Here is a 23,965-nt window from a genome sequence, read left to right as displayed (position 1 = left end):
TTTATGGCACATTACTAGTATGTATTTGGGCTCCTGTAAGGGCTGAGCCAGAATTCTTCCAGATATAAGGTAGGTAGATGGAGAATATGCTTGATTGTATTTTAGACCTTGTCAACCTTGAGTTCATATTCACTTGAGCTTATATGAAAAAACAATATATGCATTTAACTTTCCATGTTAATGTCTATAGTTATGGCTAATTTCTAAATAGGGTGCAATAACATATGGTATTCATACCTTCCAATGTCTAGGAAAAGAGTGTAAGAGTCTGTTTATTATAAAAATTTCCACCAATTAGATAATGAAATGGGAGAGGTCTATTTATCAAGTTTTGACCTAAACTATAAATTGTAAACTTTTTTGTATCAATACACAGTTCTTAGAAGATATATCTACAAAGGTTGCTAAAGTGAAATTTTTAAGTTTTCTAAATTTTTGTAAACTTTTCTTTAAAAATGGTATAACTTAGAAGTAACATCTGGAAAGGATAGTAATTTGAAATTTTCTGGTTTCCTGGTTTGTTTCTTTTTGGTGTATAGATACATGTATTTCTTACACATATTTCATGTTGTATGTACAACTACGATTCTATCTAAAGCCATCTTGACTAAAATCTACATTTTTTTCATGAAAACCTAAGATGCTAAGGTGGTAATTTGGTGTATTTTTTAGAAATTAAATAAACATAAACACCTTTCTATATTACTATGATAAATACAGGAAGTCGATTAATATAGGTAGTCTCATGCCACATGAATCAAAATATTTGTTTTTGTCCTATTCATGTTCCAGATACCATACTCTTCAGCATCTCCTGGGAATTATGTAGTAAGTACATTTGGGTTTGTTTGCTCATAAGAATTGATGTTACATTTTATTTGAGCAATGAAATAGTTGTCCAGATGTTAAGAAGAGCCCCTGTGTATTGGCCAAGAAGTGAACATCTTGAGTTGTTTCATCTGCCAACCTCAGTGCATATGTTGATGTTCATTAGTGAAACAGTTATCAATCTGGCCAGAATTGCCCTGAGTACTGTGTTTTACTTCAGCATATGTTTTGGGAAACCACAGTAGTACTCTATCCAATCACAGCGAGAGCCTCCCCCTGTTACATAGTAATGTGCTTGAATCTGCACTTCTCCAAGAGAGTGATGTACACCCCCTCTCTGACCTCATTCATCGCACATAAATTTTATGAAGACATTAAACTTTCTCCCAATCTCAAAGTGGATCAGACAGGAGAATGATGACAAGTGATTTGGAAAGATCTTTTAATTTTTTTTATCATTCTTAAAAATTGAGAATACCTATTTTTCTTCTTACTCTTTTATACATGTCAGATTTCCCCAGTAACTCATGTAGACCTGAAGTCAAACTAGCAAATTGTCTATGAACTTTTGGCCTCACAAAACACCTTTTAACTATTATCCCATATGATCTTGGTTACGAGACTACCCAATGAATAAATTTGTTGCAAAATTTAAAAGGAAATAGATAACAGAGAAGCAAGGAAAGGAAGTCTTTCTCAAAGAAATTTTTGGAGATTGTGGCTAACTTTAGGTAGCATTAAGAGTTGCACTGGTGGCTCATGCCTATAATCCTAACTTCACAGTAGGCTGAGATCTGAGGATTATGATTCAAAGCCAATCCAGACAGAAAAGTCCATGAGACTCTTCACCCCATTTAACTACCCAGAAAGCTGGATATTAGCATGACTCAAATGCTCACCTTGAGCAAAAAAGCTCAGGGACAGAGCCCAAGCCCTGAGTTCAAGCCCAGGACTGACACTAAACAAAAAAAGAAAAAAAAAGAATTGCATGTGAAGAAAATCTACAACCATATGAACTCAATTCCATGGAAATATTATTTTACTAACACAGTAAAAGCATACAGCCCTTTTGACTTAAGAACATGGCGTTCAATGTTCCTATAAACTATACAAACTACGAAAGTTTAATTTTCTTCACATTTTTTGTGTTAAACAAAAACAAATGTAGGAAAATTTGAGTAAACAATGTATTTAGGTTACTTAACAAGTTGATACCTAGTTTTGTGAAGTTATAGAAAGTAAAAGGTAATTTGAGTTTATGAAATGGTGTGTATATAATTTTAAATAATTGATCATCTCTAGACACCAGAAGTAAAAATTTAGCCCCTTGAGAGTTAATTTGATCATTGTACATGGAATATCTGAAAATTCTGAACTCATTGCCTATATTATCCATTTTGCTTTTCTAAATTAACTTCAGAATTGCCGGTGTCTATTGCAACTTGATTGTGTAGCTGCAGCATTAGTAACTCACTGCATTAGTCAACATTGCCTCACATTTCTAGTTGAGATGATAGTTACAAGTGTCATGTACCAGAAGCGCTACAACTGAGGCTGACAGAAGAAAGAAACAGCATTATATATATATATATTTTTTTTTTAAATGTGAATCTCCAAGTGCTTCCTATAAAAACTAGTGATAGGTGCTGAGTGCCAGTGGCTTGATGGCCTGTAATCCTAGCTACTCAAGAGGCTGAAATCTGAGGATCATGGTTTGAAGCCAGCCTGGGCAGAAAAGCTCATGAGACTCTTATGTCCAATTAACGACCAAACAGCTGGAAGTGGATCTGTGACTCAAGTGGTAGAGTACCAGCCTTGAGCAAAAATGCTCGGATACAGCTCCCAGGCCCTGAGTACAAGCCCTGGGACCAGCAAAAAGAAACAGACAAACAAAATAACCCATGACACAAAGAGTAAGAAAATTATAGTAACCATAAGCACAAAGGAATTATTTCTATTTTATGGATTTATAAAAGCCCTATTAAGAGGTTTCTCCTTAACCTCATTATACCTGATATGATTAAGTCATGAATAATAAATCACTCCTACAGTCTCTTTATTTGTAGAAACTTGTCAAAACAATTTCAACACTCTTAAGCTAAATTATGTTTTGCATACTATTGAAAATAAATGATGGAGAAAATGTTTCCTCTGTTACTTTCAAATTATATTATTATAGAAATGAGTCTAACATGTTTCTGTTTTCCTTGATGTTGTTTAATGAACTGCTTTATTTTGACTGAAATGTTGTGTGATTATTTAGGGTCCTCCAGGAGGTGGGGGGCCACCAGGAACACCCATCATGCCTAGTCCTGCAGGTATTGTCATCAAACTAGTTCCATGGACATTTGATTATTAAAGTCACAAAATGTAGACGTAGGCTATGAAATGAAGTTTGTAGTATTCTTAATCTCATGATGGTTAACAGAAGTAGATTAGAGATAGCAAATAGGTAGAAATAAGCTCTTTAATATTGTCCAGTTAAGCATTTAGAAAGTTCCTTTTGTGTGGATAACAGATTTAGTCAGCATGTCTTGCTGATGTATATGAATTGCTCAATAATTTATATAACTTAAAAGATTTAATGAAACAAACCTATTAGCATCTCACAACTTAGAAACATTTGTTATATACACGTAAATATTATGGTGAAGCTTTTTTGTATAGTTTATTCCTGTTAATGAAAAAATGAAAAAGTCTGCATGTATGAATGAAACAGTAAAACGATTGATCCATGAGGTTAAAAATAGCAAGCCGGGGCTGAGAATATAGCCTAGTGGTAAAGTGCTCATCTCGTATACATGAAGCCCTGGGTTTGATTCCTCAGCACCACATATATAGAAAAAGCCAGAAGTGGTGCTGTGGCTCAAGTGGTAGAGTGCTAGCCTTGAGCAAAAAGAAGCCACAGACAGTGCTTAGGCTCTGAGTTCAAGCCCAGGACTGGCAGAAATAAAACAAAACAAAACAAAAATAGCAAGCCAGACCTGTGCTATCATTTTACAAAAATGGATATAACTGTGCTTCCAGTTTATCCTACATGTCTATAAAACTTATTAGTTAGCTAATAAATTACTGTACCCTGAGAAACGATTGTTTAATCTTCTATACTTAAATATACTTTAATTTATTCATAATCATTTTACATTATTATTTCAAATATCTTTATCCTTCTCAAGACTTTCATACAGACTATTAAATTGCATTTGGAGACTAATGATTGGGGCTTAAATTATTCTTAAAGTTGAAGTTGAAGCTTAAAGTTTCCCCCACGAAATGCTATGGTAACATCAAGAACCATGCAATGGTTCAAACATTGGACACTGTAATCCTAATACTAAAAAGAATTAGAGATGCAACCCAAAATTTATGTTCAGGGATGGTCATTTGTTGTACTCAGTAATGAAACAGTTGACACAGCCTTTATTCCTAATTCTATCTTAGTGGAATTATCTACTGGCATGAATTATAATTGAAATTCCATTAAAGTTATTATCAAAGAATTTTTGTAAAATGAATAAATTAATGCTCCATCCTTAATAAAACACAATCATGATTTTATTTTAGTTGACATATATGTATATAAATATGTAATTGAATTTTTTTCAAGGAGAAAAGATAGACTAAAATTATCCATGATTACTTCTAGGCAGTGAAATAGATATGAAATTTTTATAATTAGAAATAATTTAATTATGTTTCACTGTTAAACTTAAATGCTCTTAACTGGTTCGTTGAAGACTAAAAATATGTGAGCGCTTAAAATTCCTTAGTATTAGTCATACCAATAAAATAATTTTCAAGCATTTAATTCAAAACACATTGGATAATTAATAAAAAATATACTTTACTCTCTGCAAATATGCATAAATGATCTGTGGTCCCTGTCTTCAAAGTATCTTCACTGGGAATGAAATAGCATTCATTGAAGCTAGAACCATATGAATGGATCATCTTCCCAATATTATATTCTTATATAGTTAATGCTTAATGTGTGAACATAACATGCTATTAGTAAACACTTTATTATAACATCAAACTTTTTTGTAACAACCTTAAACATTGCAGTGAGAAGTTACCACCAGTATATATCGCTAGCATTTTTACATAGTCACCTTTCATCACTCTTCATTCCCCCTCTTCACCACAATCACACCTCTAATCATTAGGCAATATCCCTACCCCCAGAAGATCCACATTATGGCAAAGTTTTACATAAACCGAAAGAAGGCACACATTTCCTAGAAAATACTCTATTCTCCTTAATCCTTTCAATGTTTTTCTGGTAACATTATATTCTTGCTGGGTATTAAAACTGATAATCTTATCTCCTTTGTACACACTTAAACAGCCTAGTTTACTCTCAGCAAAAATAGGCTAATACAATTGAAAACCATTTGAAGATTGAGTATGTTTAGAAAGCAATCCAACATTTTCTGAAAAATATATTGTATGCAATAGAGTTTATTGCATTAGTTAAATATAAGCAGATTTTTATTGCCTGAGATAAACAAGATAAACATGACATCATGTCTTTTCTTCTCTCAATGAGCTTATTATACCATAGTTATAAATAAAAGAGAAGAATAAGACAAAATTATATACTAGGTAGAATTCATGAGCTGGGGAGTATTCATGAATATGGACATATTACAGAAAATACTTTAGTGAAGAGGTAATGTTTGTTATGAGTCTTTAGTATTGAGTAGAATTTCATCAGGTGGGACCTTGGAGAAGAAATTTGAAAAGAATGGAGGTAAGGCAAGTTGGTTATACGCAGCCAGAAGCTAGAAGCCTGGGTCTGACAGAAATGCAGTATGCATAGGATGTGAAAAGTATTGAGGCCACAGGATTATATGGCACCTAACAGTATAAAGTAGGGGGCAACCTGAGGGGGAATTTCAATACTACGGTATATTCCTTTGGGAGTAAAAAGGAAGATTGAGATTTTTATATCATGCTTGGCAACAACCAATAAATGATATTGAACCTACTCTGTAAGTAGTGCACACTAAAATCATAAACTCATTAATGTTTAATAAATAATCACACAGTTAGAACTAATTGTCCATTTCCCACTCTAAAGTTACTGCCATAAGAAAGCAAATTATTTTTTAACCTTCTTTCTTGAATCAGTCAGTACAAAACACATACTTTCAGATACTTCTGCTTTCAACACACAATGGTGTGCTATATTATGTTTAAGAAAGTGTATAATTGTAAGAAAATATAAAGCTATGTTTTATAATCAATATTTCCTCAACTTTAAGATAATCAGCATTTTACTCTAGGTTTGCATCATAAAACATGATAGGACTTAATTAGACTTCGCTAATAGATAGAACATATTTTAAAATACTACAAAACATCACATTTATTTTTATTATAATAGCTCAAGAATAAAACCAGTGAAAATTTTATCAAAACACTGTGATAATTATCATGGGTGATAATTTGGTACTTTTTAGCATTATCAACCTTTGATAATGTCTACATGGGTGGAAGAATATGGCTTTTATGTCAGGCACAATAATTTTTATTGCAATTTTATATCCTATTCAATTCTCACAATAAATTTCATCAACTTTGACTAATTACTAACATTAAAAAACTAAATTTTAAATTTTCTCTATTTAAAATATAAGGAAATACTGAACAGTGAAAAGCTTCTCAATCTAAATTTTAAGAGGTTTTTGTTATTTATATATATATGTGTGTGTGTGTGTATTATATATACCACTGTTTAGAGAAATAACAATATCCCTGTTTGTAAAAAAAATGAAAGAGCTTTGATACAATTTTTAGATTTTTTAACGTTTTTGGTCTTGAATTATTGAAGTGCTCATATCTTTTCTCATATGCCTAATTAATGACTGTAGCATAATATTTTGGGGTCAGAAAATAACTCAAGTATCTATTTTCAAACTTTAGTAATAGCTTGCTCAGATGTTATAGCTATCAATATCTGTGTATATCCAGGTCATCTTTGATTATTATTACTTTGTGATTGCTTGAGTATATATTAGAAAGGCAAATATTAATTTAAAGGCTATATTTTGTTTCAGATTCAACCAACTCTGGAGACAACATGTATACTTTAATGAATGCAGTACCTCCTGGACCAAACAGACCTAATGTAAATATGGCTTTGTTTTTTTAGTATTCTTGAAGATTTTGTAATGATAAGTATATTCTGTATCCTGGATATTGCCTACACTTCATTGCCTAGGAACTTATTGGATATAAACACAAAAAATTCAAAACAACATGGTATATAATATGTATAACGCTATATAGCAATATAATATAAACAAAAATTGCATTTGGTTATAAAATGTTTGTCTCTTATCTCAAATACTTAATGATTAATATTGATTATTTGAAAATGTCAGGCTATGTGTAATCATTTATCTTGAGTTCATTCCTAACATCACTGACTTTTTTCATTTTGATCATTTTAGTCCTGATAAATGATACATGTGAAAGTAAATGATGAAGTTGGATATATTTGTTTTTCATTAAATCACAAAATATGGTGTATAGGGTAAATTGGGCTTCTTAATGAAGTATAGGAATGTGATTCTCCTGCATAAGTTAATCGTTTACCCATGATATAAAGCTTACATGTGGCAAAAAAATTTACAACAGAATATTGTAAGCAGAATTAAGTAACTGTGAAATAGTTATAATCTAAATATTGTTATAAATTGTATAAACATGTATATGTAGTATTATGCTACACAAACACATAGGCTAGCTGAAGCTGAAAAATAATCAAATGGCATATTTTCTATGGGTTAAACACTCTCAGCATATATATATGTATATACATATACATATATATACCTATAGCCTTAGTGTCCTTTAAAACACTATGGTGGGGTGCAGATAAAAGGATCAAACCAGATAAATTCTTATATTACTAGTTTACCAGCCCAGCTTCTCAACTCAGGTGAAATAAAAGCTAAATGATAGGTTCAGAGTCAATATTCTAAGTTATGTACTACAAATCAGCCCAGACGTTTTAAGACAATTTTAGGCAGCAAAATTGTTGTTCTCCTGGGAAAACAAATAGCATGTGGTCAGTTTGCCCACCATAGTATAAGACCACTCTGATTTCCATAGATATGGTAGGCTAAAGGGCAGGCTTGTTGGAAGAAGGTGATTTTTTTAATATTCAAACTTTTATTTTATTATTTTATCTTTGATCTAAATTTCAGCTTATTCAGATCCCCTAAAGCTTTTACGATAGGTGACCATAACCATGCTGTCTACACACACACACACACACACACACCTACACACACACACACACACACACACACACACACACCACATTCCATACCATACATCATGGAACATGGCACAGGAGCTTTTGAAGATGTTTCAGTAAGCATCTTAACTCTAAAGTTAAGGTAATTATAGATGATTTGTTTTTAAATGAGGCCTCCATTTTCCCGAAAAGAATTCTCTGGAAATGAGGGAAGTATGGAACAGAAAGATCATGGACTTTTCATTGCCAAGTATATCAAAGCACATCTATTCACAACTGTTTGGGTTCAGGTTTTTTATATAGAATTTTACTTGAAAACAAAGAGTTCTTGTGCCTTAAAAATATTAAGTAGGACTACTGTAGAACACCTGTCATTGATCTGACATAGTTGGTACTGCCAAGAAGAATTAGCTCTTTTTTCAGCTATTTCTAAGGAGCTAAATGCATTTAACCTGTAAAATGAAATTATTTATTATGTCCACTTGAACAAAGATAGATTGTCTGCTAAGAAAGATGTTAGTGTTGGCATAATGATGTTAAATTATTCGTTTTAGTAAGCCATTACCTTTAACAGCTTCTTAAGAGCTACTTTTGCTTTATAAAAGATGATTTGTTGGCATCATAGGAAAGCATGTGTGGGAATGTATGTACTTTCTAGTTGGGACTATCTGGGAAAGGAATGAAGATTAGCCTGAACATCTACAACATAGTGAGGATATGATGAAATGTGGAACAGTCAAATTAGACAATTTGCAAAGCTGGAAAAAAAAGTTTAAAAAACAACTCTCTAAACTTGGAAATGAATATGTTTTGGTAGGATCTGTAATGTTAAAGACATATTCTAACACTGAGACAGAGTTGTTTCCAATGTGATCACGGTTGTTTTCTTCATTTTAAAAATAGTTTCCAATGGGTCCTGGGTCCGATGGTCCCATGGGTGGCTTAGGAGGAATGGAATCACATCACATGAATGGCTCTTTAGGTAAGGATTTTAAATTTGATGTATCATAATAAATGCAAAAAAACCACTGTTGGTTCTCGTAGTGGATGTTATAGCCTGCAGAGCTCTCCCCCATCCAGCTGCTCCTTTTGAGTACTCATAATCATAATTTCATCTGTAATACTGGTCATGATCACAAGCTCATCTGACAATCGGAAGCTCAAGTCAGTGTGCTCCAGCTCATAGTCCCGTACTTACCTTGCCCTGTCACACCCTGAGCATCTGTAGGGAGGGGAGATGGTGCCATAGTGCCTGCGACATGCCTGCCTCCTCTGGGGGGGCTGGCTTCTCTGCCCTCCCCACTTGTTTCTTTGTCTCCAGTAGTCTGGGGACAGTTTGGGTACTTGGCAAGAATTTCTTTGTTTCATTTTAGAATTTCACGTTTATTACCTTTGTTTTCTTTTTAAGTTAGTAATCATGTTCTAGGAAATCTGAATGATTCCCTTATGAGACAGTACTATTTCATGATAAAGCTGGTTTCAAGTCTGTAACTAATATTTGAAAAGATGCTTCATGTATAATATCTTCTTAACAAAGGAAGCCAAGGGTAATTAAAAGTTTTATAATAGTGAGAGAGATACATAGCTCAAAAATGGCTAGGTCATGTAGCATGCGATCTAGGCAGGAGGAATACAAAACTGAAAGAAAAAAATAACTTACGTTTTTGTGTATTTAAGTGTCATGACCATAAACAAATTTTAAAAAGCTAACAAACAGGGTAGACAGTTACAGCTTTTTTTCCCCTTTTTGTAAGAGTCTTTTATGAAGTTAGACAAACTGTGCCTATGTGTGATTTAGGTTATATAAGGATTTCACTCCCTCAGTCTGAAAAGCAACTCCAGTGATCCCATAGTTACTTGCTTCGATTGACAGACTTTTGGGCTTGTGAGGATCCATGACTCACTTTGCCTAGTTACAAAATCTTGATTTGTCGTGTTATCCTTTGTCTATGTTGTTTTTTGACACGTACTGCCTAATTACAGTAGACATGAGCCTTATGTAACTAAAGTTTAGTAAAATTTAAAATTCAGTTTTTCAGTTGGCATGTCAGGTGCCCCAGAATAGGCATATTTATTTAATAGCTAACATAATGGCCATCCCAGAGAAGTGTATCCACTATCACATAAAGTTCTGTTGGATAGCTTTTTTTTTCAAGTTAATGAAAAACATAGGTCACTTGTGAATTTTTAACTTATACAGTTAGTCACAAAATGATGACACTTGGTCCTCAAAGACTCTCCGCCATATTATTCACTAGAGTAGAATTTTCAGAAGTTTTTTTTATGTGCTTGACAACATTGCTTATCTATTCTGAATACTATTGTACTGTTGCATATATACAGGATTACATATGTAAATCCAACATGTAACAATTTGTTGTACCTGTTTTATTTATTTGTTTATTTGTTTTGTTTTTGCTGCCAGTCCTGGGGCTTGGACTCAGGGCCTGAGCACTGTCCCTGGCTTCTTTTGGCTCAAGGTTAGCACTCTACCTCCTGAGCCACAGTGCCACTTCTGGCTTTTTTCCTGTATATGTGGTGCTGAGGAATCGAACCCAGGGCTTCATGTATACAAGGCGAGCACTTTACCACTGGGCCATATTCCCAGCCCTAGCTGTTTTATTTATAAATTAATCATGTTAAGCTCTCGCTTTATTTGTGGTGGTGATTAAATGCTGCACTGTTAAAAAGTTATAATATTTTTATTCTAGGAAAAATTATTGAAAATTCAATAGTTTAAAGTGAAACTAATATTGTGTCAAGGTTGTGTCTATGATGTATAGGATTACAGTTATTTTTATTTTGGTGGCATTGAGGTTTGAACATGGGTTTCATGCTTATTAGGCTTAATTTTTATGTAAGGAAAATAGCATTAATCATTGCCCTTGGAAATAAAAATTAAAAAGCAATATTTTGGAGATACAGATATTAATAATTGCTCGATTTTTAAATATATTATTAAAGGTATTTTGCTTTAGGTTTTACAGTAAAATGTAGTTCAGTATATTGTTCAATGTTGCTGTAAATTTCATTTTATGTTTTATCAGATTTACATCATTTTCAGAAAATATATTGAGAGATCCATATTTCTATGTTACATATACATTTTAAAATTTTTAATGAAATATCATATGTAAACATATTTCACTTTATAGAATCTATGATAACAATGACATTCACCATGCTACCGTTTAAAACAAATAGGTGATTGGGAATTAGAGGTAAAATTCCTTGTTTTTACCATCAGTTGCTGCCGATTTATCTTGCAGTAGCTTTTAACTTATAAATATTACCTAACAAGGGATTTCTTTTTATGTTTTGCTTCAGGCTCAGGAGATATGGACAGTATTTCCAAGGTGAGTACTATTTATTCTGTATGTTGTTTTTCATCTATATTTTATTCCTTATGGAACTCTTATTAATGTTGTTAAAGTGGCTCATGCCGGTTAGCCTGGCTACTCAAGGCAGTAGCAGGTGGACTCAGGATTGAGGCAAGTTTGAGCAAAATGATGGCAAGCCCTCACATCTATAATCCCAGCTACCTAGGGGCTTAGGTTGGGGGATCACTGTTCAAAGATGGCACTGGGCAGAACCATGCCAACCTATCCAGGAAAAGAACTAAACAAAATTTTAACAAAAAGGAATTTTTAGAATAAGTTTTCTGCATTTTGTTTTCGTACAAAATATGAAACAGAAATTCAAGTATGATTCATTGCAAGTACAAGAGTGACATATTGATAACCTTCAGGAATAGGTAAAATGAATCACTCAAAAGTGCTCCTACCATGCTAAGATTCATATTTAGGACATATATACATAGTTGACATCTAAGCAATAACCAGTGTGATCATGGTAAGATTTAACATATTTTTACACTACACTGACAGTTTAGTCATTTGAAAATGTAACAATATCTGAAGTAATATGAAAACAGGTAACTTTGAAGCAAGTAGTTATATATGTTATAGAGCACTGGGTTTATCCAATCAATGGGTCTTTCAAACCTTTATTAGGCAATATTTACCTATGAAATTATTATTCTAAATCCATAAAATAGAGTATGAAAGTAATTAGAGCAAGTTCACATTAATACAAGTAGAAAAATATGTCTACATTTTTTCTCTTCCAAAGTATCTAAAGTTAATCCTTTGGTAAAATTCCTTATTTTGTGAGAAATAATATCCAAATGCTTTTTTGAGTCCTGGTGAATTTAAAATAACTCTGAGAGTCAAATATATTTAGAATGCTTGATAAGAATGGCCAGAAATATATTTTATACCAGTAAATAAAGGAGATCATTAAAAGATGACTGCTTTTAATTCAATCTCAAATTTATATTCATGTATACTAATGTAAAATTTCCCATGCCAAGAAAAAGAAAATAAGATTGACTGAACAACAATTTTTTTTTTAGTTAAGACTCTAAGCTGAAAGAAAATTTTAAAATGAAATTCAGACATTGTACTTACCTGACTGCTTATCCTCACAAGTTCTGTGGGCCCTTTGGATAAATATGTGTAGGAATAATGAGTAGTAGCTTACCTCTATGGGGAACAGCATCCAGAAAGCCTCGTTTCAAATTGCGATTGCCTTTATTGGTTTACACACGCCTTCTGTCTAAGAGGCGGGCTTACAAGTGAGATGACCATGCAGGCCATCTCAGACAACTTCTAACAACTGAGCTCGTTGAAATTCCCCTGTGGTCTCCAGTAAAATAGCTACGGTCCTATTTGACAAGTGTGTATTTAGAGATAGCTTTTGTAATCCCAGGATTTGAACTACATTTGTTTTTAATCATTGTTACCCCATCCCTCATTATCTCCCACCTACCCCTCCCTATTCCCCTCTCCCTAAGTTGTAAGGTTCATATCCAACATGGTGTCAAGTGAGTATCAATGTTGCATTGGTTCATCTTTTGTCCTGCTGTTTCTGTGAGATGATTCTTAACTGCACAGAAGTAGGACCATACAAATGCTGTAGGCCATCTGTCTATAAATGACCACCAACAACCCATAACCCTTTACATTAGAGAGATATAAACCAATCCTGTATGGGAAGTACTTCACAATTTATAAAACATTTGAACATGTTTAAATAAGAGTTTAATGATTAAATAAGTGCTATCTTTTTTCTGTTTTGATAGCAAATCAATTGCTATTCCTTTCATTCTGATTTCCCATTCTTATGTTCAAGGGTTCTCTACTGTGTCTGATACTGGTAACATTCTCTCACTGAATGAAGTGTTGCTTATTCTCTAAACATTAATTGGCCATCCACTGTGTACTTTTGTGTAGTGGGTATTGCTTTGCCTACTATAGGGAGATGTAAAAGATTTCTTTAAATGCAAACATAGTCTCTATCCCCAAGTGGTTTCTACTTAAGCAGACATTCCTTTGATGCTAATGTATCAATATATTATGCTGAACTCTAAAAATCCAAAAATAAACATAATTATGGTCATTGTTCTCAAGAAGCACAATGTAACTGAAGTATACAGTCAAGTTGATATTAGAATTGTTCTCCAAGTAGTAAGGATGCCACTTCACAATGTCCTAGTAACGACTATGGCATCTGCCTGCAAATGAGTTTCTAAACAACCTATTTCTACACTGCCCCACTCTGGTTTCTATGGCTCTGGTCTCTAAGCTGGCTGAGAAGACTGATAGCACTGGTGGCTTGTGGTACCATAGTCACTTTTCTCTTAGCAGCACTGTGTGTATTTTGCAAACTCCTTCCCCCAATCCCTTTTACCACTGCTTCTTGACACTCACAAATTCACTTTTTTCCCCCCTCAGTCCTTTACTCCAAGGCATGCATAGTCACTAATTCCACCCTCACTAGCTCTTTAATTTTTCCATCCATCTCAAGAACCTGTTTCATTCATTTCCTGGTCTCACTCATTTTTACTCCAATTTTTTTCCAAGTCATCACTTATGACTTAGAAGATAGTCTTGGCTATTGTTGCTTAATAATTTTGTTCAAATTCTCTTAGGCTTCGAGGTACATCTTCCTAACCTATCAGTTAGGAACATGTGTTTTGTCAAGCATGAGTATGTACATACATATATATATACATATTCTTTAATTCCATCTTATATATTCCTACTACTTATAAGAGGTTAGAATGTGTTCATATTTTCTAGGCTTAGTTTCCTTGGCTATAAAATCTTGTAATCAATTCCTTGGCTATTTCATTTAATTGTTCAGAATCAAATGTGAGCATGTGCTAAGGACTGAAATGCTGTATGCACTAAATATTTTCTTTACCATTAATTAGCACAGTGTTCTGTGAACAAGAATAGAAAAAAGATTATCACTGGCACCTTCACAACAGTATTTCAATTTTTTGTTTTTGAGTTGAAAGCCACAAATAAAAAGTTGCAAAAATCATTACTTGATCATTTGAGGATTGTCTCCTAAAAGTCATGTACTCTTTCTCAATGTGTAGAATTCATCCTTAATTTAGAAGCCACTTCTTTAATGAAATGTAAAACTCCTTTCATCCCTTTTGCAACTTAAAGAAGTCATTCATTGAATCAGTGAAACAAAATTCGTTCCCACTGAGTTGTTTTAAGGAGTAGGATGGATAGAAGCATATGATTTGTTTTCTTAGAAAAAAATTCTGCCACTCACATTAAGCTACTTAACATGGATATTACTTTCAAAGATCTAATAATGTTGTATCCTTTAAATAGTTCTCTTAACATTTTTGTGTTTTCTGCCCTTTAACCCCACCCCCCAAAAAAGAGTCTTAAATCTGAGCCATCATATGAGGAAGATTGCTTCAAAAGTGGAAATAGTAACACTGAAAATATTTGGAATAACTCATTCATTAAATGCTAATATTGATGATATGCTTTTTGTTGAATAAAAATTCTCCAAATATACCCTTTAAAATATGTAAAAATCTACTCCAATATAAAATGTTTAAACTTATAATGACTTAGAAAAAATCATAAATTGTTGTTCCATTTGGAATAATAAAATGTTTACCTCTGTGTTATTTTTTGCAAGTGAATAAATTGTGCTTTGAAAGAGGCCCCTCCATCCTAGTTGTAATATTATATAAATATGGCTTATATGTCACTCTAAATTTCCTCACATGATTCTGATTGCACAATAATCATAAGGCTGATAAATTTAAATCAAATCTAGGGGGATGGAGGAGGGAAAGTGGGAGGAAAAACAAGGGAGGGAGTCACAAGTTTGACAAGAAATATACTCACTACCTTACAGTTACATATGTAACTGTAACCCCTCTGTATATCATATCACCTTGACAATAAAATTAAATTTTTAAAAAGAATAGAATACAAAGAACTGAAAAAAATATAAATAAATGAACTGTAACGCCATGTATTACTAACTTCATGTTTGATTAGATTACTAGTATCTATAGCCATTTTGTCTTAGAGGACAATTCAAAGTGAATCTGCTTTTAAACGAATGATCCAAAAAAATGATTCTAAAGCAGATTTTAGCCCCCTTTTTCTCCAAAAGCACACAAATAATTTAATAATCTGTTGTTCTTCACTACAGTTTACTATCCTCCTCTTCTCCTCATGCTTCATGTTAAATAGCTGAAAGTATCATAGCTATAAGTTGCACATGGAATTAAAGGAAACTATTTATTAAAGCACTAACCTTTCAATGTTTGCTTAGTAAAATTACTTAGTAAAATTACCAACCTCATTGCTCCTACATGGCTAGCTCATTTCATCCATGCTCCTGGTAGGAAAGTTTTTAAACAGCTCCCGAATCTGGAAGTGGCACTATGACTCAAAGTGGTAGAGCACTAACCTTGAACTGAAGAGCTCAGGGACAGTGCCCAAGCCCAGAGTTCAAGCCCCATCACACACACACACACACACACACACACACACACACACAATCTCCAAATCTTAGAAACTGAACCAAGGGTGGGAAATGGAGTAAATGTTGATTCTGAGACTGAAGGTTATTTTTAGATTTCACTTGTTTTTTAATTTTTCACTCAGGGAAACATTAGTACACAGGATGAAGTAAAATGCATAGTCGAAATCTAAGATTAAAATTATAACTCTGCTTTGTCCTTGGAGATGCTACTGCACATTGAATTTTTTAAACTGTACAATGCAAAAAGGAAATTAAAATGTTCAACAATGCCTTGTTTACAGAATTCTCCCAATAATATGAGCCTGAGTAATCAACCTGGCACTCCAAGGGATGATGGCGAAATGGGGGGAAATTTCTTAAATCCTTTTCAGAGTGAGAGTGTAAGTATTGTCTTGACTATATAATATATCCAGGTTTCATTTCTGAATATCTATTAGAATTAATGCATGAAAATGTTATGACTGCTGTTTATCTAGGGTTCATTAAGTTGAGCTTTTAAAAGTTGGAACTTTTAAGTGACATTTCTTTGAAAGAAATGAATCTTTTCCTCTTTACTACTATGAACATTGTTGCAGAAACCATAATATGAATTTTCTAACAGAACATCCACTGTGAAAGATCCTCCTGGAGATAGATTGCCTATTTGGTACAATTGTGTGTGGATGCGTGAGTATATGCATAGGGGTGAGAAGTGGTGCGCATGCGTGCCTGTCTCAGGGCTGCAACTCCAACTGATATCTGTCCCTGAGCTTTGCTTTTTTTCTCAAGGCTAGTGCTCCGCTACTTGAGCCAGAGCTTCCCTTCTGGCTTTTTGGTGGAGATAAGAGTCTAATGAACTATATACTTAAAAATAAACTGGAAAGATTTATAATGTTTCTATTGCAAATAAATAACAGTGTTTGAGGAGCTGTGTTTACACAACTTGAACATTACACAGTGTATTTATGTATCAAACTATCATATAGTACTCTATAAATATGTGCAATATCATCAGTTTTTTAAATTATAATAATTTTAAATAAGGGTGGAACAGATATTAATCAAATGCTTTAAAGGTAAGCGGAGAAATGATTAATTTGGGGTTAAAAAAAAACATATGAAAAGAGTCCCTAAAAACTTTACTTTTTGGGCAGGAATAGAAAGATCCCTTTCTCACCGATCTCTCACTTTTGCCACTGATAGCTGCTGCCTGGTTTTGCAGTCAGAAGAGGGGTACCATTTCTAAACCAGCTTCAAAAAGCTCTTGATAGGAGGTGAGGCAGGGAATCAGATATAGCAGGACTTGAAGAATTACTACATACCAAATATATACCAACCTCCCCTTTTAATCTCAACCAGACTTAGTCCAGGCAAAACAAGAGCACCTGTTGAAAGAATAGAGAGCAGTTGGAGCAGGGATCAACCAAACCCTAGCTTTCCTGGCCAAGCCTCAGTGTTCCTGAACCCAATAAGGTTTAAAGCCAGATTGCTAGCAGATAGAAAACAAAGTCTCCCTGCATTCCCCTTCCTCACTCATTCCTGTCCCCAGCTGAAAAGTCAAAAAGTTAAAGTGAACTGAATGAATGGTGGCCTGAGATAGCTCCTCCATCCGCCTTGGAAGATCCACACGTGCTGTTCCCGCCACCCTTTCATCTGTCTAGTGAGGAAAGCTGGCTGGTTACGAATGAAGTCAGTGTTACTTAGACCTTTCTTTACCTACTACCAAATATTTTTTTCTAGCTATTTAATAAAATGAAGCCGTGAGAGGAGAGAGGAAGAAAAACAAAAGAGAGATTCCCTGCCACTTAGAAGCTAGTTATATATAATAAGATCCTTACTGTAATCAAGACAATGCATAACAGTTTAATAAATTTTAAAAGAAAAAAATCCAATAAATGAATATTTAAAATCTAATATTCAGTACACATTCCTCTGAAAAGCATATACTTTTGAGCAGTCTGCCTTTTGAGGATTTTTCACTCTTTGCCACAAAAGGTGCTTGGGAAAGGAACAAACATGTCTTGAGTTATATCCTAGTCACGTCAGCCAAAGTCTTCACGTTAAAGAGACAGTGTACTCAGCAGGGCAAAATAGCAACTGGAAAAAAAATTTCACCACTTTCCTCTTTTTCTGGATTACAAAAAGTCCTTTTATTACAAGAAACAAAGATGCCCCCTAGTGTTTAAATGTTGGAAAAACTTTGCTTTAGAAGCTACAGAATAAAAGGGTTAGTTCATAAAATACTTTTGCATGCTTTTCAAGTAAAGAATACAGCTGGTCTAGTTCCTTGGATATTTAGATAAAAAGTTGCTTCCTTTTGACATTGATGTATAATCATTTGAGCACACATGATATTAGAATCAAAGTGTTCAATAAAATTTACAAGCAAGGTGGAATATACTGTTTCTGCTATTGTAAAGAAATCACATCAAACCCAGATTTTTATACAGTCACACAAACTATCTTTCACCTTAGTTTATCTCACAGTGGAACAGCTACTTATTTCTCATTAAGAAAATAAAATACTATATAGGGAAGATGAGGCATAGAAATTCAGTGAGATTTAACATATTCTTGAAGTTCATAAACAGGAATGTATATACACTGTTTAAAGACTTAATGACTTTCTCTACTGGATTCTGTGTTATGTGAACTGGATAAAGGAAGGGGAAAAAACAAGTTCATATCAAAACTATCTCAAAATAAGTTTACAGGTAAAAGGAAAATAAATTGTGATCTGCTTAAAATAATACCTTTATATTGTACTTCTTTTAAAAAAAAATAAACTATTTGTTAACAAACAGTACAAGAAATGTACCCAAGGCCTAACGTATGAAACTGTAATCTCTCTGTACATCAATTTGACAATAAAATAAAAAATAAAATAAAAAATAAAAAAATTAACTAAATCACAATGTTGGTGACATCTTGGTAAGAGCCATTTTTGTCCTTTGAGGAAAACCAGGTTCACAGAATAGTTTTGAAATAAGACAAAGCTGCTATCCTAGTGTTTTGGTAAAAACACTGCTGTACACCATTACATATTGATGCTGGTCATGGTACAATAGAAACATTGGAGTGTGGTCTCAGTACAGAGCACTATGAATATTAGATGTCTCTAAATATGATACTCCATTTAACACTCACTCTTCCTTTTCTTCTGGAAGAAAATGTAAGCCACTTTGCTACCACTTTGAGGAATCATGATCAATAGAACAAATGCTTTACCTTGCATACTCTGCGAGATTTCTTAGAACTTGTGATTTCCTTTAGTGTCAAGGATATTGAAACAGTGTCAGTAAAAGCAGCTGAATACAGCCTTATAAGTACAAACGGCATCACCATGTAGACATACTGTATGTGTGCCTGTTTAACTGTACTACAAACAATTACCGTAACATTCTACAGTTAATTATATTCAAAACTAGTACCTTATTAGGTACTTATTTAAAATAACGATAAGTAATAATAATAGTAAGTGTTATTTCTTGGAGCTAATGCATCCATCCTTCCTGACTGATTCTTGCCCTTAGTTTATTATTGTATCTTATCTTATTACTCAGTTTCCTCTCTGGCCAAACCCATTTTTCTTAACTTCCCATTCAAACAGTTATTCTTCTGTAAGATTTTCTTAAAATATTTAAAATACCACACATTATATATCTTAGTAGTTACTAGTGTTAAAGGACCATAAAAATCAGTGAAAATACTTGATAACAGACTGTGTGCACACTTGTATGTGCATGTATACATCTTTTCATGCATATTAGAATGGTTTATCGTCTTTTAAGTGTTTTCTAATTTTACATGGTATATGAATGATTTAGAATAATAATATGAGAAAAAGATTCAAGAACATTTTAAATTCCAGTTATTCGGGATATATATTCAATGAGATGGTCTTTGGAGTTAACTGTGACTTACCCAGCAATGTTTTCAAATATTTCCTTTGAGATCCCTTCTGAAATGCTTTAGTATCTTGCTGTTTTAAATTATTAGCACAGTATGCTCAGTAAAATCTTTGTTCTGAAATAACGATTGGTGGTCTAGCTGTGCTATTTAAACTTAATTAAAATAGAGTACATGTAAATTTTTGGTTTCTAAGTGGCACTTCAGTACATTCCAAGAGGTCAGAAGTGTCACGTGGTTGTGGCTATTGTACTGGACAGCCCAAAACCGTCTTGATTGTCACAAAAATTGACATGGCTGATTGCCTCACCACTTCTTTTTGCAAATAACAATACTGTAAGAAACATAATTTCTCAGTGCTCATTTTATCACTGTCTCTAATTTTTTAACATAAATAAAACCTTAGTGTTTGTTTTCTTGTTGATTCTTGACCCTGAAAATAAAATACCAAAGTATGATGCTGTTTATTCAAAGCCTGTGGATAGTAAGTTGAAAGTTATTACTGAGATTATGTGTGAGACTGTACAGACTTTGTAAGGGAAGTGTATTTCCACTCCAGCACAGGGTTGGAGGTTAACTCCATTCCAATAGTTCTTATTATCTCTGATTGTTTGAATGTTTTAGATTGGTTTGGGTTTGTTTTTGTTTTCTTTTGTCTGTTTCTGCCATGCTAAAGATTACTTTGCATGACTTTTTCTATTAGACTGAATCTCTGTTCTTTTCTCTGACAATCTCTCTATATGCACCTTATATTCCCTATTGTCCAGTATGAGAGTCAGTTCAACTATGTAGCTTAGCCTTCTTGAACTGAAACAAAATTTGGGCCTGTTAAAGCATTTAACAAGTAGGTTTTTCTTGATATGGCCTATGTATACAGGACTAGCAATTCTTCCCAATGGTGGCCCTTTTTCCAGGCTACATCCTGTGCCTCTATTCAGGAACAATGCATGTTCTGGCTTGAGCTCTCATACCTTATGATTCTGAGGCCTGCCAGCTAAGCACTTCCACCCTCTTTTGTTCTTATTTTGATTCATCCTTACTTGGGTACAGTTTATCCCCATCTCTTGGTTTCCAACTCAGCTTGTCTGGAGCACACATCACCCCTCTCTGTCTGCCACCCTTATAAGAAGTCACGCTCTCTGCTCAATATCATCATTCCCATTTAGCCCTGCCACCTGGGACCAGGCCCTGAGCTTTACCTGCTCCCTCTCCTAAGACATAGTCATTAGGAGCACATTGAAAAGAATCCCCTTTTGCCCTGATCCTCATAGATTTTCAATAAAATATTTTGAATATTTTATGGTTCATATTTCCATTGTAATTTAGAAATCATTTTCATCTACAGTGCAGTACCATTTGAGTCTGAGTGCTTTTCCCCATAGCTCAGATAATCTACAAGTGCGGCGTCCAAAATGGTCTTCACTAGCTACAGATCATAAGGCAGTTCTGGACAGTGATGCCCACTAGAACTTTTCATCACAGTGTATCACTCAGAAGCAAGGTGTAGATTGGTATAACTAACTAATTCATTATCACTCCTTTCTAAATCATTTTTAAGACCACTCTTTCTAAACTTCTAAAAGCTGTATTGCTTGTTAGCCTCAGCATAGACAAATATCTAACTACTATACCTCTGCCGTACACAAAAATGAACAATCTGAGACTGAAGTTACAGATTAGGAGCAGGAGGCTTATATATAGAAGGAAACACTGAAGTATCTTGAAATGCTTCCATGAGAATTTCTCCAGGCCAGCTAGGAGTTGGTTTCATTTTGTTTTGGTGCGCTGCACTATTCATCTAGCATTTATTAAGTACTGTCTCTATATCTAACAAGACAGCTTTTACAATCTTTATCCTCCCCAAACCACTAGGTACTATTAGAAAACCCCATTTACAGATGAGGAAACAGTTGAGTGAGATTAGTTAACTCCCCATTTTATATGGCTATACGCAGCAAAAGCTAGTCCTTGTTCTTACTTCATTATGATCCAACTTTGGACTGCAGTTGTCCAAATTGACTTTTTTTGAAAGTGTCTGCACAACACAAGTAATCTGGCTAGTATGGGGTGTCTAGGAGGCTGAGTAATGGACAGCCTCCTGTGTCCAGGGAGAGGATTAGAATGATGGCTTTCCAGAGGGAATAGTTTTTAAAAATTGGAACAAAGCAGAGTCTATGTAAAACACGTTCCCTTTATAGTTTGTTATTTTTATATTGTAAGAAGTTAAAAGCCAGGGCATAAATGATTGTAAGAAGTCAAAATTCACCAGTTCTGTTGTTGCAACATGAACCTTAGTGGTCTATAAAAATTCCTGCTAAAATATGGATTCTTCTTTTTTTCTTCTAGTACTCCCCTAGCATGACAATGAGTGTGTGATCCTTTATGCGTCTCCTCATGAAAACCACAGTGAGTCAGCCCTTCACAGAACTACTACGGAAGAAAATTATTCATCACAGTGTACAGTTAAACAAAGGAATCTCAATCACACCAAACCAACCTTTTTATTTCCTGCTCTCTCCCCTATTTTGTGAAGAAAGCGGGTCCAAACGTGATTCAAACAACTGTACGGAGTGGCACACTAGAATTGCCCTAATCCGAACTGCAAATAATTATCTGTGTATGTATATGTGTGGGAAGGAGATTGTATCGTATATGTGGATGTTACATGGACATATACGCATACATGCATTGACCCACAGGACATTGTAAAATATTATCACATGACATCTTAAGTAGAAATAGGTAGGGACTTTTATTCCATCCTTTTTTTCACGTTTACATTTTAATTATTAAAAGTTGCTCCTGTCCCCTCCCTGAACTATTTTGTGCTGTGTATATCACTGCTTTATATAAGTTATTTTTTAAGGTGAACTCAGATGTTATGGTTTTGTAAATGTCTGCAATCATGGATAGGAATAAAATCGCTTACTTGAGAGCTTTCATTAAATTGTGTCTGATGCAAGTTATCCTGTGAATCCTGAAGTGTACTGTCTCAAATAATGGAAGAAAGTATGTCTACATCCTTATGTCAAATCAAACAATTTCTCGGTTACCTTGAGTGAAAAGTATTTTTGTATATTTTGGTTTGAGAAAAACACTTCAGATCAACAAAAGCTTAACTGAGGCTTCAACACAGTATATTTCTGCAATAATTGCTTTAAATGGAATACTTGATTTGTTTGTCTTAGATGATACAGAAATCATTAATTAGCTCAAATTACCTAGATCACAGCAATAAAGTGACAGGGGTGGTCATATTTTTAGCAACATGTTTTCTCTTTCTCATGGTAAAGCCCTGAAGTGATAAGAAAACCATTTGCTTGAATTTGTCACTTTTCACCAGTCACACTACAGGTAAATTTTTAATAACACACCGGTGTGAAATGCTATCTTTCATTGAGACATCCTGTGAACATCTCCACACAGATGCTACAAACAGTGAAGTGATTGAGACAGCACAAGGGAGAAAAGAGTTATTTGGATACCCAAAGGCGTCTAAAGAACTTCTGGAGTGCTGCTGCTTTCTCTACACCAGTAGCTTGCTTGCTAGGGCAGAATTGACTGGTACCAGCCCCTGCTGATAGCCTTCCTCCCGGGCAGCAGAGTTCCTCTGTTCGAGGGACAAGAGGACTTGCATTCTGAGGAAAATCATCTGTAACAACAGTAACTTCCCTCCTGGACATTGACTTGAATAGGCTAAATCTTCCCTATGTGACAGTTCAGAAGGCAATGAGGAAATACGTTTTAAAATAATTACTTCCCTTATATATTTAAAAACAAACAAACATTGTGCTCTATGACACTTTCCAGATCTTTTGGGTCATGTTTAATTACACATTCATACACCACTTTGCTAATATCAACATATAAAGACTAATTTTAGACTCTGAAACAGCCAACTTGCTGATAGTTTGTGTTACTACCGTGATATAATAAGCACCGAGAAACACCAACTATATATCTACACTACACGGCCTTCAAAAAGCTTTGCGTAATCTCATTCATCTCACTCAAGAGGAATCTCCTCTTTGAGCTGATGATGGTCTCTAAGTGAAAATTCAGCAATACATTTACTAGTTCTTCATTCCAGATGATTTATTCTTC

General features: G+C 34.1%; 1 protein-coding gene across 3 annotated transcripts in view; it reads left to right on the top strand.

Moving 5' to 3' along the window:
• Ssbp2 (single stranded DNA binding protein 2) overlaps positions 1-23,620 on the top strand; it is a 225,409-nt gene extending 201,789 nt beyond the window's left edge. For all 3 annotated transcript variants that reach the window (XM_048331621.1, XM_048331619.1, XM_048331620.1), the window contains 7 exons: positions 793-828; positions 3,092-3,146; positions 6,891-6,961; positions 9,002-9,080; positions 11,426-11,454; positions 16,255-16,353; positions 22,208-23,620. In XM_048331621.1, coding sequence (XP_048187578.1) covers positions 793-828; positions 3,092-3,146; positions 6,891-6,961; positions 9,002-9,080; positions 11,426-11,454; positions 16,255-16,353; positions 22,208-22,237 — 399 coding nt within the window. In that variant the 3' untranslated portion in view covers positions 22,238-23,620. The remainder of the gene's footprint in view (positions 1-792; positions 829-3,091; positions 3,147-6,890; positions 6,962-9,001; positions 9,081-11,425; positions 11,455-16,254; positions 16,354-22,207) is intronic.
• The last annotated feature ends 345 nt before the right edge of the window (positions 23,621-23,965 follow it).

This window comes from Perognathus longimembris, chromosome 22 (assembly GCF_023159225.1).
Source record: "Perognathus longimembris pacificus isolate PPM17 chromosome 22, ASM2315922v1, whole genome shotgun sequence".
NCBI lineage: Eukaryota > Metazoa > Chordata > Mammalia > Rodentia > Heteromyidae > Perognathus > Perognathus longimembris.
The sequence above is the reverse complement of the archived record's forward strand: the minus strand, read 5'-3'. Positions and strand labels throughout refer to the sequence as shown.